The 17,658-nt window shown below is 38.0% G+C and overlaps 1 protein-coding gene across 2 annotated transcripts in view; it reads right to left on the reverse strand.

Annotated features, from left to right (window-relative positions):
* The window catches only part of lmbr1 (limb development membrane protein 1), a 31,633-nt gene extending 14,000 nt beyond the window's left edge, over nucleotides 1-17,633 (reverse strand). The window contains exons 1-9 of one of the 2 annotated variants that reach the window (XM_067485982.1): nucleotides 17,425-17,633; nucleotides 13,955-14,027; nucleotides 12,928-12,967; nucleotides 12,128-12,267; nucleotides 11,050-11,153; nucleotides 4,546-4,672; nucleotides 4,069-4,137; nucleotides 3,873-3,937; nucleotides 3,527-3,599 (exon numbers count right to left, since the gene is read on the reverse strand). In XM_067485982.1, coding sequence (XP_067342083.1) covers nucleotides 3,527-3,599; nucleotides 3,873-3,937; nucleotides 4,069-4,137; nucleotides 4,546-4,672; nucleotides 11,050-11,153; nucleotides 12,128-12,267; nucleotides 12,928-12,967; nucleotides 13,955-14,027; nucleotides 17,425-17,487 — 754 coding nt within the window. In that variant the 5' untranslated portion in view covers nucleotides 17,488-17,633. Of the gene's footprint in view, nucleotides 1-3,526; nucleotides 3,600-3,872; nucleotides 3,938-4,068; nucleotides 4,138-4,545; nucleotides 4,673-6,398; nucleotides 10,976-11,049; nucleotides 11,154-12,127; nucleotides 12,268-12,927; nucleotides 12,968-13,954; nucleotides 14,028-17,424 lie in introns of those variants that run through there. The other variant, XM_067485983.1, reaches the window with a different exon arrangement.
* Between the last annotated feature and the right edge of the window lie 25 nt (nucleotides 17,634-17,658).

Here is a 17,658-nt window from a genome sequence, read left to right on the forward strand (position 1 = left end):
TCTCAAACAAGTAAAAATAATCTCTTGTGTCAGGAGCTGTCTAGCACATGCCACAACTGGTTGAGGGGGTTGGAGAAGACAGCAAGGGATTCTCCAGGAAAACCACAAGGCCAGCTCATTTAAGTCTAATTTATCTATTTTACTCTGTTTTCCTTCCAGCTTGACGCACTAGCGTAGAGGCCCATCACAACCAAAGTAGAGGAGTATCCATTTGCATCCCCTGGGGTGATTGGCAGATCAAGACCAATTAGTTCAGTGTTACACTGTTACTAGCATGCAATAAAAATACCATCTTTCATCTTTGTTATAGAAGTGAAGGACCAATCACTTTGATCAAACCATTTTCTTACCTCTGTCATTATGACACGCCCTGTCTGGAATGGTTTAAATAGGCAACAGAGGTTAGATAGACGCGGAAAGAGAGTTAACAGTCTTGTCTGTGCCCTAGCAGATACCCGTCCTGGGATCTAAGCAGGGGAAAGTTTGAACCCTCCGAGCTAATGCAGTCACAACACAACAGGAAATGTCACGGACAACTCTACAGCTGTTTTTCTCCAGAGACGAACTGAATACTCTGCCCTGGGGGTAGCCAAATCTGTTCAGCCGTAAAAGAACTAATCTATCACCTATGTGCATAACATATCCAAACATGGCTTTACATGTTACGCAGCACATATAAATCATTGGTCAACTTAACTATAGATTCTTCTGAAAAATAGCAGATCTAACGAAAGACAAAGAACAATGGCATCACTTGTTCAAAGCAGTAGAGTAAAATGGTGAGAATGTTGACTGCAGTATCTTCAATGACATCACTCCCAAGTTAAATATATATTCTCTTCCGCTGGCAGCATTCAGTAAAAGACTGAGTTACAGTGAGGCAGAGATGCTGAGTGAGGCTTCTGGCAACCTGGAAGGCCTGGAGTAATTCAACATACCCTCTCCAACCTTCACCAGAGTCAAAAAATTACATCATCCACAAAAATGCTAAACACCATGCTGAGACAACAGAGGCACTGGCAAGGTCACTGTGCCGCATAGCATCTGGACAGGTGCTCTGTTGCTCTGATATCTGCAGATCAGGGTCATGAGAGAGCAGTGTGCCACACTGACGGGCGGTTCCTTCACTACATTTGTAAACTCTAGTTACTGGACTCTACTTTAAAACAATATCTACTTACATGTTGAAGACATTCTTTTTCAGCAATGAATGTCTAATACAGCAAATATTTACTTCGGAAAGTTTAGGTCTATGGAGCCTGAAATGATCTGTAACTTTAATGTTCTTGGAACCATATTTAGAAGTTGCTTTATAATTAATATTAATCTTCCAAAAGTACAGCGTTAACACTGGGAGCAGTGAGGCCATAACTAACTGCATCTGATCAGAAACTGGTTCTTTGGCATCTGAGGTACACTACTTAAGGGTTTTTTTATTTTAATGTCTAAAGACAGAGGATGGTATATTATACAGAGTGTACAGCCCATGGGACTATATAAATTAAATTTGACTTCAAATAATTATGCCATGACAGCCTCTCTGGTGTCACAACTGAGTCTGGAACTTTCCCTTTCTGGAATTTTTTCCCTTGAAAACATAACTTAAGTCATTAATCTATAACTTGTCGACAAATGATTTTGAGTTTATTGACAAGTAAATCGTCCCTCAAGGATTTTTTTTTTTGTTATTGTTGCAGCCTAAAATGTCTGATTTTGCAATAGCTTTTCAGGAACAAAATGGAATGCGTTTTAAATTTTAAAGTTCAAGGCCACGCAGAGTGCATAGATGGATTGGTTAAATTTATTTTGTAATTGCAAAATCACAAAAGCCTGAAGGGCCCTGGGGTGACTGTGGCGCACGAAGGTAGAGCGGTCATCCCACAGTTGTTGGTTCGATCCCTTTGAACCCCAACTCCCGGTGAGTGGTGGCCAGCTGCATAGCAGCTCCCCCATCTGTATGTGAGTCTGTGTGTGTGATCGTGAGTGCGAATGGGTGAATGAGAAGCAGTGTAAAGCGCTATGAGTGCCAATAGGTAGAAAAGCCCTATGTAAGTGCAGACCATTTACCATTTTGTGACTACTAATTTCAGATGCAATAAAATTATTTCTCCTAAGTTAAGAATCAAAATCTTATCTAAAAGTTCTAGGAGCTGTCTACAAACATTTTACTTTTAGGTTCATCATGCCCTTGACAAGAAAAAAAAAACAAAAACAAACAAACGCACGTCAGGTAAGAAAAAAAATTGAATATTGCATGTTCAAATGGGACAAAAAAGGGCCTGATGTGTAAATAAACTTGAATCATCAATTGATGTTGCTCAACAGTCCACATCTACAAAACTAGATACAGTGAGAATACAGGTGAAGCAAGAAGATGACATTGCTTGCCTCTGGAGTGTGTCCTGTGAACTATTCCTGAACTGCCTTCTACTTAGCACTCACAGCAGATCAAAAGACCACCACCATAGCCTTCAGTTTCACCTATGTGTGAGAACATGGATGTACATATAATGTGTGGATAAAAACATTCAGGACTGTCGTTTGCCTTTAACCCCCACAACAGGTAAAAATTAATTGTTGCTTGGCCTCGGTGCACACATGGAAATGTTGACTGCTGTTATGTTTTTTCTTCACAGTGACTTGTAAAGATTAAACACTCAGGGAGATGATAAGGAACAGATTACAATTATTCTATCAGTTAGTTCAAAGCAGGGCAGTGTGGAATGAGCCCTAAGGAACCATACGCTTAGGTGGCAGTCTATGGAGGTGGCCAGCATAGCATTTGAAAACATGCATTATCAGGGAGCAATCTCCCTTACCTCCCTGGTTTGAAAGGACAGTCATCCTCTTCATTTACTCGCATCTGTACACTTGGTTGCGTGCTTGAGTTAATATTAAAGTACGTTTTGGAATCTGGCTTAAATACTTCCTGCTTGTTGAGATTATTCAACGTCAAACAAGGAATTTAGCAACACAGAGCAGTAGACATGAAAAGGTAATGCAGGCTAAAAAAAAATAACATTCACCTTCCTTAAACTTTCCCTTTGTGCCATAGTACAGGGGGAACAGCTCAAGAGCTCCTGGTCTCTTTCAGAAGTCACCAAAAAGTTGCTGCCCTTTAATGTCCATAGGACCAAGGCAAGAAATTTCATTTCCACCCTATTACCCAGGCTACCATTCTAGGACTGACATTAAATGAGGCAATCATTTTGCCAGAGGTGACAGTGGCACTGGAGTGTCTTAAATGGATCCTTAAAAACTTCCTAAACATAAAATATGGGCCTTGCCATGGTGGCTGCTTTGCCCTTTAGCAGAAAGTTATGAGAGTAAGACAGCAGTAGAGAAGGGCTGATGTCAAGTGAGTGTAGATTTTTGAGAATGTCTATCTGTGCGTGCATGCGTGCGTGCGCCTTAGCTGAATTTTCAATGCTAATTGATTCCAGTGTGGTGCGCTCCATCACACCCAATAGGGCAGTCAACCCCTCCCCTACTCTGTAATGTGCCAACACGTCTCCCGCAGACATACCGTTTAATCTCCTCTGAAGGGCTTCCTCCTGCAAATGAATGCAGTAAATCTGCTCATCCAGGTCTTCCAGGATCTGAAAAGGAGGGAGCAGAGAAGGAGGAGGTGAAATGGGTTATAATTGGGCCCATTGAGGGACTGGAGAGATGGCAGATGGGAGGATGAGTTGGTGATGTATTTGTAGTTCTCTGCTGTGCATGTAAATGGCCAACTGAGATGGACTTCTTTCGGGATAGAGAAGCAAAGTAGGTACCTCTAGTTTTAAAGGAACATAAATAAAACTATCAAATAAGCTTTCTTTATTGACCAAAACATACCACATAAATATTTTATTAAAACAATTTCTTACTGTTGGCTTCACTAGTAACTGGCCCATGACTGTGAACATCCGGGACAATCCCACAGGAGTGCACACTACATAGCAGACAGAAAACAGTGTGATTAGCTTGCATGCTTCACCAAGTTAAAGTAAGTTCAACTATGATAGTTTAACACCAGAACACAGTCTGTGTCCAGTGTGTATTGGCTGGATTTGAAAGACTTACTTAGTAAAAGCAGTCCTCCCATCAGAGATATACAAGAGTAAAGGTATGGTAGGTAAAATTCCCAAAGATCTACAGACAGAAATACATTGATTTAGTTTATATAGGTAATAAAGTAATAAATAGTTTCAGTATACAGCTTTAACACCACAATGTCTATTCTATTCTATTAACATTATGATATGTAAAGGGATTAAATGAGAATGTGTTAATTGTGAATTGAATTAGTGCTAGCAGGTTTTTTTATTTTTACTTTAGAGTGAGGCTAGCAAGATTCCAGTCTTCGTGCTAAACTAAATTAATCAACTTGTAGCTCAAGCTGGAGAGTTAATGCAAAGCTACTAGAGGGGCTTCAATCTTCCCATCTAACACTCTGCCAGAAGCCAAAAAGTGCATTTTCCTAATTGTAAAACTATTTCTTTAAAAATACAATAAAGACATTTACAGGCACAAATGACAGGAGATCCTTGAAAAACATACCATAGAGGGACTCCATACTGGCTGCATCATTATCAATGAGTGCTGATGCCACCCACACAATGCCCAGAATGAGCAAAGCCAGCAGAAACAGCATCACAAAGGTCTCTAGAATACGTGCCTTTATGCCCTAATAGAAAAGTGCACAAATTAAAAAAAAAAATTAATAATCAAAATGGATGTTAAAATCAGTATGGCTATATACATACAGCATTATCAAACGACACATAATCAAGTGGATGTTTATAAGCATTTAACTGGAAAGAGGTATTTCCTACATTCACATTTTTAAAAACCAAACACATTCCATCTTACTACACATCACCTTCTTCCGTCCTTTCTGATACACTGTACTAAACAGCATCATTTCCATTCCCACCACACAAACATGACATAAATTCTCTCATGGATTTCAGTGTAAAACCGCTCTTTCATACGCACATATTGAGGTCTATAAAGTGGGTCTAATGGGGCCTGGTGGAGGCAGAGGTGAAATTAAAACAAGGAGGGGGAGGTTGGTGGTGCTGTAAAGAGAATGAAGCCTGGCTGGGTCAGCTACTGTCTGCGATCAAGAGCAGGCCTCCCATCTGGGGCTGATTAGGAACTCCCTTAGCACCACGGTCATGTCTCAGGCTGTGCAGACGAGAGGGTTTTGGGGTAATTTGGGTTTTCCGGGTCACAGACTGCTGAGTGGTTAATAAAGTCTTTCCCTACCTGTTCACACAGTTACCATTTCCCGCCCTGCTGGAGAGCCAAGCTGTCTAGCATTGTAAGATAGATGGGTGTTCTCATACACATGTCAGGTAGGCTACCAGGCACAGAATAACAAGGGCTCTCTGCTTTCGGACTGCTGCCTAAATTGGGTACATGTGAGCAATTTGTTACCAGCTAACATAATAGCTGTGTGGTATGCTGTTCAGTATTTGCCAACAGGTTCATGAAGGAAGCCTCTCTTTGAAAGTTCCCCCTGCTAATCATGAACCCACTTTATAGAATGGAAATAGTTATAATTCTGCTGATTAAATTAGACAAGGCTTCTTTTTTCTTTTTTCACCCCCAAAACAGTTTAGGACTGTCACCTAACTACCTGTCCTATAACACTGGCTTTACAATTTAGATCATTGTTTTACAGCAATATAAAGCACATTGTAATGCAGTTTTAATTTAATCTCTTTTAAAACCATCCATCTGGAGTCAGAAACATATTTCGTCCATTTCATGTCCACATATTATCACTGATCAATTCACTCTATACTCTCGATATTCATTCAAGAAATTTATAGTATTACATTCAATGTCAGGGGTTGTAGGGTCCTTTAGCTAAAAGCAGTCACTTGTTATGTGCATGCCTCTCGCCTCCTCTTTTGGTGATATATTGGAAAAGCCTAAGAGTGTAGAATTTTCTAGTACAACACAGAAAAAAGTGGGCAGGGCCTGGAGTGCCTCAGTGTGGCCAAGGTGGACACTGCAGCCACAATTAATGTTGTTGGGCCCTACTAAGTGGGTCCTACATAAAACATGAAATATGCCTAAAATACGTCAAATAGTATATCAGTACAAGGATGCTGAAGTTTGAGCTGCCAGGCAAGGGGTCTAGAGGAAAACCAAAGAGGAGATTTATGGATGTAGTGAGAGAGGACATAAAGTCAGTTGGTGTGAGAGTAGAGGATGCAGAGGACAGGGTTAGATGGAGGCACATGATTCGCTGTGGCGACCGCTGAAAGGGAACAGCCCAAAGGAAAATAAGAAGTATGAATAAAATATAAAAATAATACATGCATTACATAAACATTGCATCTTTAGCAAAAAATGTAAATAACATTTACAATATTGAGGATCAATATACTTATATATACTTATTTTGTTGTTGTTTTTTGACTGCCTTTTGCTGTATGGTACACATTCACACACTTCAAGTACTCTAGATGGATTCTGCAATCAGCCATCTCACAGTCCAGCTCAGCTGGGTAGTGGGGAAAACACTCAATACCACTGAATATTAACAGGAAGAAATGGAGAGGGGGGAGAGCGATAAAGAGAAATAATAAAAAGAGAACAAAAGATGGAGACTGATGGAGGAGAGGAGTTAACATCTGAGCATTCCCTGGAGGTAAGAGAGGTGAGAGAGGAATGCTTTCAGGGATGCCAGCCACGTCTCACACGCGCTGTCTTAAGGATGCATCACGACAAGCAAATGCCACAGGCAGAACGCGTGTCCACTCAAGCGCGCTGGTCCACCTTAACAAGCTGCCCATGCCATGCTGAAAGTGTATTCCCTTTAGACAGGCCTCTCAATCATTTATAAGACTCAAATCATTACCCATTCAGATCATTTAGGGCAAAGGCAATGCTTGTCACCTCCCTTACTATCATCTATGGTTCCTGCCTCACTAGAACAACAATCCAGTGTCAGACATGATTTGGCTGTACAAGAGAAAGAGGACACTGGAATGAGAGGCCCAGTTGGTTTCATTGATCAGTTCACATGCATGACACAGTACATTGAAAGTTCTGCCTGTCCTTCCTCACACTTGCAAGGGAAATTTTTGCGTTTTTTTCCTTATTACAGAGGTAAAGAAGGGCAAAGGTGCATTCTGAAAAAGAGAAAGGATATAAAAATAGGAAAATCTGACTAGGCAATAATAACAGATCAAATATAAACTGTCAACTGATGAAGAAAGGGTGAAAAAAGAAAAAGACCTGTGCCTGGTATCCAGCGTGCTCACTGAAAGTTTCTATTCTTGCCTTTCTAAATGTGAAACTACCTCTAAATATAGCAGCTCTGAAATATTCAGCATCCCCCGATCCTCACATCGACATAGAGTGAGGGGCTGGCTAACTGCAGCTATGCTCATACAAGACTGGAGAGACCTCCAAGAATTGTGTGTATTGGCCAGAAAGGAAAGTGCTTTATATGCAGTACCAAACTAAAATGTAACTTAGGTATGTTCACCAGCTTTTCGCCTAACATGTGCTGCAGAAAAGCTTAAACCATAATATGCCACTGTCTTTGATGTAGTGCCTCAACTGGTGAATCCAGCAGAGTTCACCTGTGTGAGATGGAGTGAGCGGTAATACTTGGGAACAGTGCAGGGCTGCGTTGGATGTTAGGGGGAAGAGAAGGAGAGTTAGGCGGTGTAAGAACTTCCTAGTTTGCACAATAAATCCTTAACAGGTCAGCAGGTGGTGGCAGAGATCATCTCACAGACCATCCTTCTGCTCACTGTGAGGGGCGTGTGTAACAAGGGTGAAGAGTGTAATCAGAGAGGGAGGAGGCAGGATCATTTTAAGTCCCTACTAAAAGTACCGCCCTCTTTGCTAAAGACACACCAGATGACCAGTGTCTCCTTCAGCCACAGCTACAGTGCAATGAGCGTGTCAGAGACAAAAAGCAGAGGTGAGGGAAAATTCCCCATAAACCTGCACATTGAACTTCTAAAGACTCTTGATAAGACTAAACTAAAGCCCAAATGACCTAGATGGAAAATTATTGTTTTCATGTCATATAGTTCAAGCACAGAGGGACGCACTGGGAACAAAAGAAAACAATGTAAATTAAAATGAACATTCTTTTTCTGTGACTGATCTACCAGGAGAATTTAAATTAAGAAAGCAGCTTCTGATATTTGTCTGAATTTTGTTTGCCACCCTTTAGTGGTGACAGCTTGTTCTCATGAAAGAAAGGTGTTAGACTGATGAGCCTTCAAAAAATAAGTGACTCTATCCTGGGTTTTGTCACACTTAGGACTAAATATGCCTAGTAACCTATCAGCATAGAACTCTGCCCTACTTGAAGTGCTGGAGTAACTTGGCAATCAATGTTTTGCTTAATCTTAAATCTCCTTTAAAAAACCTTAAAAATGCCTAAAAGCTGGTGCAGAATCATATCATTTAGTTTAAAAAAAAACGAGTCATGAGAGAAAGGGAAAAAAATCCTGAACAACTCAGTGGTTCTTTTTTAAATTCCCAGCTCAAACTAATATGTTTCCATAGTAACAAACATTGTAACAGGCAGCTTTAGGGAGACACTGTGACCTTAAAGGAAGGTATGTAAATACCACTTTATATTCGCTGGCTGGCCCTGCCCAAAAGAAGGCCTGGGAAAAATGTCTGCATGTGCAAGAGATTTGAAATAAATATCCAGGCTTCCATTGTGGAGCTCCAACAAAGACAAGTATCTTAGTAACACCACACGGGTTTACTTGGGGAGCAGTCCCCTCCCCTCCACAATAAACACACTTCTCATCATCGGCGGGTTAGGGCTTAGGATGAGATTGATGAGGAGTTTCTTTAACTACCAGATGAAACCTGTTGGCCCTTTGCTCGGTCAGTCAGGGGGGTCAGACTCATTTCAGGATCAAACACATTTCAAAATTGTGGGTGAGACTAAAACATTATTTGCTACAAACTATTCTTTTCACAGTGTATCTAGCTTTTTCACACAAAAACGCAAATTAAAAAATAAGCAATAATTACAATAAATTTTAGTAACTCGGGCTGTGGCCCTAAGTATACATTTGAGAATGAGTGCGAGGAAAATAAATTTAGCCTATTCTATAAAAAGACTGGGAAGGGGCCAGTCAAAACGTTTTTAGCTTGATCTAAATATTATTTAGTAAGTGTAGTTTCAAGACATTCTTTCAAATTATTAGGTCATTTAAGTGGCATTTAAGGCACATGCTGATGTCTTTACTGCTTGTCTCAGAACACAGTGATCATCTCACTAGAGGTGAAACGGATTGCTCTCATTATTGCAATGCCATCTACTGGTGATGTTAAGACAACATAGCAGCAAGTGACAGAAATGCTATACTGTGGACATGTCAGTCAACACTGAACTCAAAGTAATTCATTTAGAATACTACGATATATGCACGACGCCAAGGAACTAATACACATGATGATGAACCTTAAAACCTGAACTACACAAGGCACTTTAGTGGACTTAGTGATGCAGCTTTTCTCCAAAGATTTGAGAACAAAGCAGTAAAGTGGGAGACGTTTTACAGCAGCAAATAAAGTTGGATCATAAGATCTGACATCAGAACCTAAGTCACTCGGATTCATCCACAATTTGGACAATTTGCTAAACTATTAATCACTCAGGTAACCGAGGTTTTGAAGAGCTGAACAGTTAACGTTAAAAAAACGTCGACATTTCCATCTTTATTCTGGTGGCGTCTTTTAGTACATCGTCAAAGTAAACACAGCCACATGAAAAGGCTGACTTACAACGTTAGTAGTGAAATTAATCATTCACTTCATTTCCGCAGTCAAAAGGACTTCGCAGTACCATAACATTAACCCAGGAGGTTAAAATACCACATAAAATCTTATGACATTGTGTTCTAATGCTGTTATTGGGGAAAGGGATAATATCACACTATAAAAACTCAGATCTGTCTTTTATGTTCCTGGTGCTGTTGGCTGCATGATTGACTCTGCAGGCAATACTGTTTTTAGGTTAAACAGGAATGTCACCTCCATCCCTTTCGCAGCACATGAACAATATATACCTGGACGTGAGCTCAACACTGAACAGTGCTTCCTCGAAGCAAATTTATGGAACATCAGTAGCAAGAAACAGTCTTGCTGAAGTGAAAAAGAACAAAAAGGGAGAAACGTAAAGGAGGTTGTCATCCTGCTTCCTACACATCAGGGCCTGCTCTCTGCTAAGGAAATCCAACCGAAACAAATTAGTAGGCTGAGGAAGAAAAGAACTGGCTATACACTACAGTACAGACAAATTTTTATGTGCTTTTGCCAGAAGAGACATAAACCAGAGAAGTTTCAAACTGTGACACAGGATAGAGGTGTATTAAAAGTAAATCTTTCCCCCTGCATTTTGCGGGGTTCTATTGTGCTGTAATGTTGCTGCGACTTTATGGAGTTTTGAAACACGAGCACCCAGCCTCCTTTTTGGGGGGTAATCAATTAAACAAGGAAGTTCGCTGAGCCTTACAACTCGATTATTAGCCTGTCCTTTTGAAGTTTTATTTTAGGGGGCTGGGAAGGGGGTGACAAGGAATCAGGCTTTAAATCAGTGGGGCCGATGCAGCAGTGTTGAAGCGTTTGCAGCCTGTGGCCTTATTGGAAGGGTTTGTCAGGATGTGGCGCTGGGTGAAGACCAGATTCAGACTTTCATGGTTAATGAGCTTTCTGCAGTGGCAGTTACGGTCAGTGGCATGAGTCAGCGAGAGGGCAAGGACTAGGCACCTGCTGCTTTGGCTGTTGAGAGGAAACTTTTTGCAATGATAATAATTATAGTAATAATATGCAAATTTCCACTTTTACATTTCATATTTTTTCAGGCTTTAGTTTTTTAAAATAGCATATTATAAAGTTTCACCTCTGACTGTTAATCACTTGCATATTCATTAGACAAACACTGTATGAGAGTTAATTAAATGACTTTTACTAATTATTCTGCTATTTTAAAGTTTCTAATGCTATATTTGATGATGGTTGGAAAATTCACAACAAACATTTAAGTATTAAACCATCTACCTTTTTCGATCCTGCAAATCCTTCAGACTCCAGGAAGAAATAGGCAAATGGCATCAAGACAAAAAGACAAAGGTTGGAGAACAGTGACACAAGGTTCCACAGGCCTGCAGAAACCAAAAACATAAAAGTATACACATAGTCATATACATAAATTATATATTATAAACAGATGTTAAAGGATATATAGTTAAACGGTCAGGTTGCTAAAACAGACTGATTGTTTGGCCTGAGTAGTATTTGTAAAGCAGTTTTATCTGGCAAATGTCTTCCTAGCAATCTCTAAGTCATGGAATCTAATGCCCTCTTGTGGATGTTGCAGCATTTAACAACCTTAACAAACATGACAAATAATTAATGAATCTAATCTGACGTGGTAACTGCATGTAAAATGGAAAATACTTAAAAAAATATTATTTATATAGTACGTTTCAGATACAATGGCAATTTAAGGTGCTTCACATCAGCACAAAAGCAAATTGGTCAATAATTAAATGAAATCAAGTCAGATCAATGTTGTATAATGTGATGGTGAATGGAGGAAACCAAGCTTTTTAGAGGCTAAAAGATATGACAGAAACTGCAAAGATGCTACTCCACAGCAAAAAAGTTAAGTGATAATTTAGATTTTTTTTTCCCCCAATAAAAGCAATGTATTTTAATTACTTGAAAGCTCAATCCCACTTTTGTTAATGGAAAAAAAAAGTTCATACTGGTTTGTTTTTTGTTTGTTTGTGTCTGTAGGTGATTGTAACAAAGGCCCAGCAGAGACCTCTAGTCTGTAGAGAGAATGGTATTGGTATTTAAGAAATTCTGAATTTAGATACAGTTTGGCCGGGAAAGAGTATTTTGGCCCAAATATTCTTCACTGATTCTAAATAGGCTATTGTTTTAGGCAGCTAATATGATAAATAAATAGCAGTTTCAAAATAATTATATAATTATAACCTTAATTTTGACCTTCTTGTAAAGTTAAATTAGAATGTAGTTAGTGTTTATTGAAAGCAGAAATATTTCTTAAATCAAAAGTCAAAAGAACAAGACAGGGTGAGAAAATATAAGACGTGTGTGATCTACTGACCATGAATGAGGGAGCCATTGAGCCATTGAATGTAATAGTTTTTAGGAAAGGAGAGGAGGATCTCATTACTAATGATTGAGAAAGGCAGTAGGAAGACGGCACCACCTGACACTGCCAGGGTGAAGGTGCACAGATACAATCTGCAAATGGAATCACAGACACACAAACAAACATACACACAAACACAAACGGTGTTAGGGCAAGTTAAAATTCATTAAAATATGCAGTCACAATAAGGAAATAAAACAATGTCCCTTTTTGGACTCAAAATGGTAGCATGTGGTTACAACAAGCATATTGAGCGTGTGAGCAACTCTAAACTGAAAGAGATGTGATACTTGCCACCAATATTCTTGGTTAACGAAAACAACCTTATAATTAGTAAAAATTAGTCATAATCATTAAGTGCAATATGCTGTCAATTTTTGTAAATGGTTATTAGTACTAAGGATCCAAATATTGATTATTTTGTTAGATTTACCTGCTGTTCTGTTTAATTAATATTTTGCTCTTCGTAAGGTAGGAAATGTTTAAAGAATGTAATAATAAACTAATTTTTACTGCAAACATTTAATAATTTAAAAAAAAAAACAACTAAAAAATATATATCGACAATATTTAACTTAATTGTTTCTGTTGAAATTAGTAAACAAAAATTTTTCTTTGCTCAAATAATTATGGGTTTTCTTAGGACAAATAATAACGTTTACTATAATAACTTATTTCTCACAGTAGCACATGCCAAAATTTGTAAAATAGCTTTACAAAAAAAACAATGCACTGGAATGATTTTCACTCACGATATTCTGTTGACAACAGCATCTTCATCCTCATGGTCATCTATGAAGGAAACCAAACCACTTCAATAACTGAGTTATGAGCCAGTACAAATGTTTATATATTTGTTGTTTACATATTTAAGATATGAATTAGAAAAACCCAACATTATTATTTTCTTTTATTATGGACCTGCTGGTGAATATGCTAAAACCAAGTGAAATGACATTCTCCCAACTGTACTTAACTTTTGACACATGCCTACTCCTATGCATCTCTAATGTTGGAAAAAGAATGTCATCCTAATTTGACAGTTATATTAAGTGGCCAAGCCTTTACGGGCCTTTCATTAAAAACTCACAAGAATGATGCAAATAAATAGACTAATAACTATCAAAATATGTACAATAATAGATACAATTCTAGAACAAACTCTTTTCAATAGTTAATGCCACTTTTTGCCTTTGCGGTGTAGATGAACAGATCAGGCTACGAAACCCTCTACATAAGGGGCAAGGACAAAAGCAGCCTAGATTTTAACTGTACAAAACTCCAGAAGGGATTTCTGGTGCAAAGTGGTCTACTTTTAAAATGAGACAAGAGAAACCGGGGTGACCTGGACATACTATATTTGTCCTGGCAAATGGGCTACAGTTTATAGTGTCTGCCGTCTTGTTTTTTTGTTTTCTCCTTTATACGTTGTTACAAACGATCAAAGGCTGCAGAAGAGATAGCACTTACAATTATCATCTGCAGGATTGTTAATATTAGAATAATTGTTATAATGTGGCTACTTGTACTGATGTTTACAATTCACTTAAACAACTTCGACTACTCTAACGGCACGATTGTGGTCCCTCACACATACACCTAAAACCTTCGTGGCTATGACTTCCTATCAGTTTGAACACAATAAAGGCAACCAAACTTCTACAAATTTTTATTTACCAAAATACTTCTGCCATGTTAGAGTTGCTTTAAGACTTGTGACCTTCTCACCAGAATTCATCTGCAATGGATTACAAGGTCATTTTCTATAGAAACACTTACCACTCTTCCTCTTGTATCGAGTTATGATGCAGTAGGACACAATGTAGAGGACTGCAAACAGGAGGAAGCAAATCTGAAACGACAACAGAAGAGTCTTACTAAAAGGTGTACGATGTGCCTGCAAATAAATCAACACATTAGCAAGCAGTTATCAGCAGTATAAACAGCAGATCTCTTCACCCCCACTTATTGCAGACTATGGCATTATCTATGCATTAGGGCACAATTTGTAAGGTCCATAAAATGTTTTTTATATATCTGAACTGTACTAGACTGAGACACTTCTATGAAGTCTAAACTCATTTATGCAATGAAAATATCAATAGCCAATGCACATTGTATCCACTACTGTAATTTGAATAGGTCATTCATGGCATCTGTGTAAAAGAAGTATGTGCAATGTATTTTCTACTAAATTAAAACAATTAACCGTCATCTTTATTCTGTCAATTCATGTACAGATTTTCTTCCCGATTGACTAAAAAAATACATTTGGTCAAATCAGCAGTTAACCAGAATATAACATAGAATATACCAGAATATAGAGAGATGTGTGTGTATAAATTTACCCAAATATTACCTGATTTTAAAAACTGTTAAAAAAGTGAAAACAATCAATTAACTACTAAATTAAGAATCAAATAATTTGCAATTAGTTTAAAATTATTGTTTAGATAATAATAATAATAAATTATTGTTTTGATGCCTGGTCTGACCTTGAACACCCAAATATGTTAATGTCCTTCAATGTTCTTAATGTAATACCTAACTGCTTGCACAGTATGCACCTCAAAATGTTTGCTGACTAAATATTTTGCTGAATAATTGCTGAATAAAAAGACAGAAGGTTAATAATAGTGATAATGTGCAGACAACTTAAAAATCTGCCCCATTTTTACAAAAATCATTAACCACTAAGAAAAGTTTAATATGAGTTTTTTGTTTTATTATAGAGGAAAACGTGAGCAACTTGAACTGTTTTCTCATGTCTACAATGTTTTCCAATGATACAAGAAATTATCAATGTGCAGAATTTATTAGATAACCCCAGCCTCAAAACAAGCTGGATGGTCTTACAGAAAGATTAAATCTCACATTCCCCCCTTCTCCTGTGACAGGGATTAAGATATAACTAATGTTAGAAGCTCCCACTTCAGCACTTTGCACCCTGTCAACATTGCACAACTCATCATGGCTGAGCTGGAATTATGAGATGACGGGCACCAGACACGTTTCGCACAGACAAACTGACATAAAAGGAAATAGGGCCAAGAAACCTCCTCGTTCAATCTGGAAAATTTGCTTTATAACAGCTATAGGAAAACGTTTTTATTATCAGGTATGGTCAATTATATTTGGGAGACAGCTGATATATTTACAAGCTACAAATTTCTGATGACATTGACTACAACAAAATCATGTCCACAAAGGCGCAACCCCAGTATAACACTGAATCGGATGCAGGGAGCTGATAAACTAGCACAACCACAAATTCAAAGCACTTTGAGAGATAACAGCAAGTTTGAAGCACATCAGTCAGTGCCACTGCCACTTGATATTATTCAGTTTTCCGCCAAAACTTCATAGTCATCCATTAAGCGATGGAAAAGAAGAAGGTAATAACAAGTTTGATTTCTTGTAAGCTATTTGCAAGGATCCCTAAAAGAAATAGTGACAAAACTTCACACCTATAATACATGAAATGAACACTGGGGTGAGGGACAGTATTTTTTTTTTTTTTTTTTTGAGACAGGGTCTCTTCAAACGTATGCATCTGGATAAAAAAAGAGGATAATAGAATAAATAAATTGATGTTAGAAAGACTTGTTTTGCAGGGAGATTAATATTGTCTATGCAATGTCAAGGACAAGGGTGTTTAAGTGTAGTTTGCATCTCTGTTTTCAAAACCTTGTGATAGCCTAATAAGAATGTTAGAACCTTGATTGGAATTGGTAGGGAAAACTGTAATCTCTGACCACATAACATGTAAACAAGTGGCACATTATCCAACCTTAACCTAATGACTCAAGAGTAAGTTAAATCTCTGTGGTCTGTGTAAACAGAGGAGTAACATTTTTTCATTAATTCTTTACAGTACGACGTACTGTGAAAGAAACTCCACACTTCATGTGTAGTAAGAGCATACCATCTTGTTAGTGAGTCATGTTTACTAGCCTTAAATTTAACCCCGAGTAACCTTAACTGCAAAATGAGCAAGCACAAAAATATCACACTAGTGACCCACCAAAGATATGTCAACTGATACAGAGACATATAAACATCATGCAAAGGGATTTTACATGAGGCATGTTGATATGGGATATTGAAAGTCAGGTGCAGAGAGACTCTGGACAAAATGTGCAAACTACAGCTGAGCAGTTTAGCCTGCGTACGGGTGAGACATTTGATAGTCTCTATATTTCATTTCTGTTCAGATAAATTACTTCAGATAAAGTGCCTTCTCTTAAACTTGCTACGTTTTGTTATCATAAATTATCAAGACACACTAAACAGGGAGATTATGGTAAATGAGAATAATCCAGTTTTCAAGGTAGAAACAATAGCTTTTGTTATTACTGTGTCATGCACATGCAAGTTCCGGATCAGTTAAGTACCTACGAAAAAGCAAAAATATAGACGCTGTGGTTGAAACATCTGACATACAGGAAAACAAATTTCAACATACAAACACACACAAAAAATAGTTTTAGATCATCCAACCAGATGAAGTCCCATAATTATTAAAATGTGAGGTACAATGAACAAAAAGCATGAAATCAGATTTTTTAATTTCTAATCAAATAAAAAATCTAATAAAAAACATTTTATTTTGTCTTCAGGAAAACCTCTGAATCTAAATTGTTTACAATCCTACAGTATGTTGCTAATATAAATAATCGATTATAAGGCCTTTGCAGAAAGTTCTAAACTGTAGTTGTTTTCCCCAGGAGTCGATGTGATGTTAACTTAAACCTTTATTCACACTTATCGTTATGGTAAACAGAAAGAGTTGAAAACTACACATAAAAGCATACAGAATAAGGATATTAAGGACTGTCACATACTGTACATTTCTCAGTGAAAGACCTTACTAGTGAAACGTAGGCTGCGCTAAAATCTCCAGACAATACGTTCGCTAAATGATTATAACGTTGGTGTAATGGAAACGGTTACAATAACTAACGTTAGTTATTGGTGACGTTAACTGTTACGTTGGCTAATGTTAACCTTCATGTAACGTTAAACTAACATTAGTAAGCTCACGTGTCTTCTTTTTTTATTCAAAAATATTGGTCATTGACTTCATTGTCAGTTAAAATAAAAACAAATGGTGCTCCATAAAATAAAGTATTATGCTTCAAGAATTCCGCAGTTAATTTGACAGTTGAAGCTAATGCTAGCTACTGTTAACGCTACTGTGCAGAAGAAGGATGTTGTTAGCGGCTAGCCTCGACTAGCCTCCCACTTACGATGTACTCTCGGACTTGGCTGTGGAAATTCTGCTCTCTGATAGTAACATCGTCTTCTTCCATTCTTCATATTGCACAAACAAAGAATGCTACTGACTCACTACATGCTAGCTCACGTAACTGACTAACAGCTCAGGTATATTTACCCCTTCTTTGAAAACTGCCGTTACTGGGTACAAGACAGCTTACGTCGAAGGTAAACGCCCCCAAATAAAGGACGTCATCATTATGCGT

This window comes from Channa argus, chromosome 19, assembly GCF_033026475.1.
Source record: "Channa argus isolate prfri chromosome 19, Channa argus male v1.0, whole genome shotgun sequence".
Lineage (NCBI taxonomy): Eukaryota > Metazoa > Chordata > Actinopteri > Anabantiformes > Channidae > Channa > Channa argus.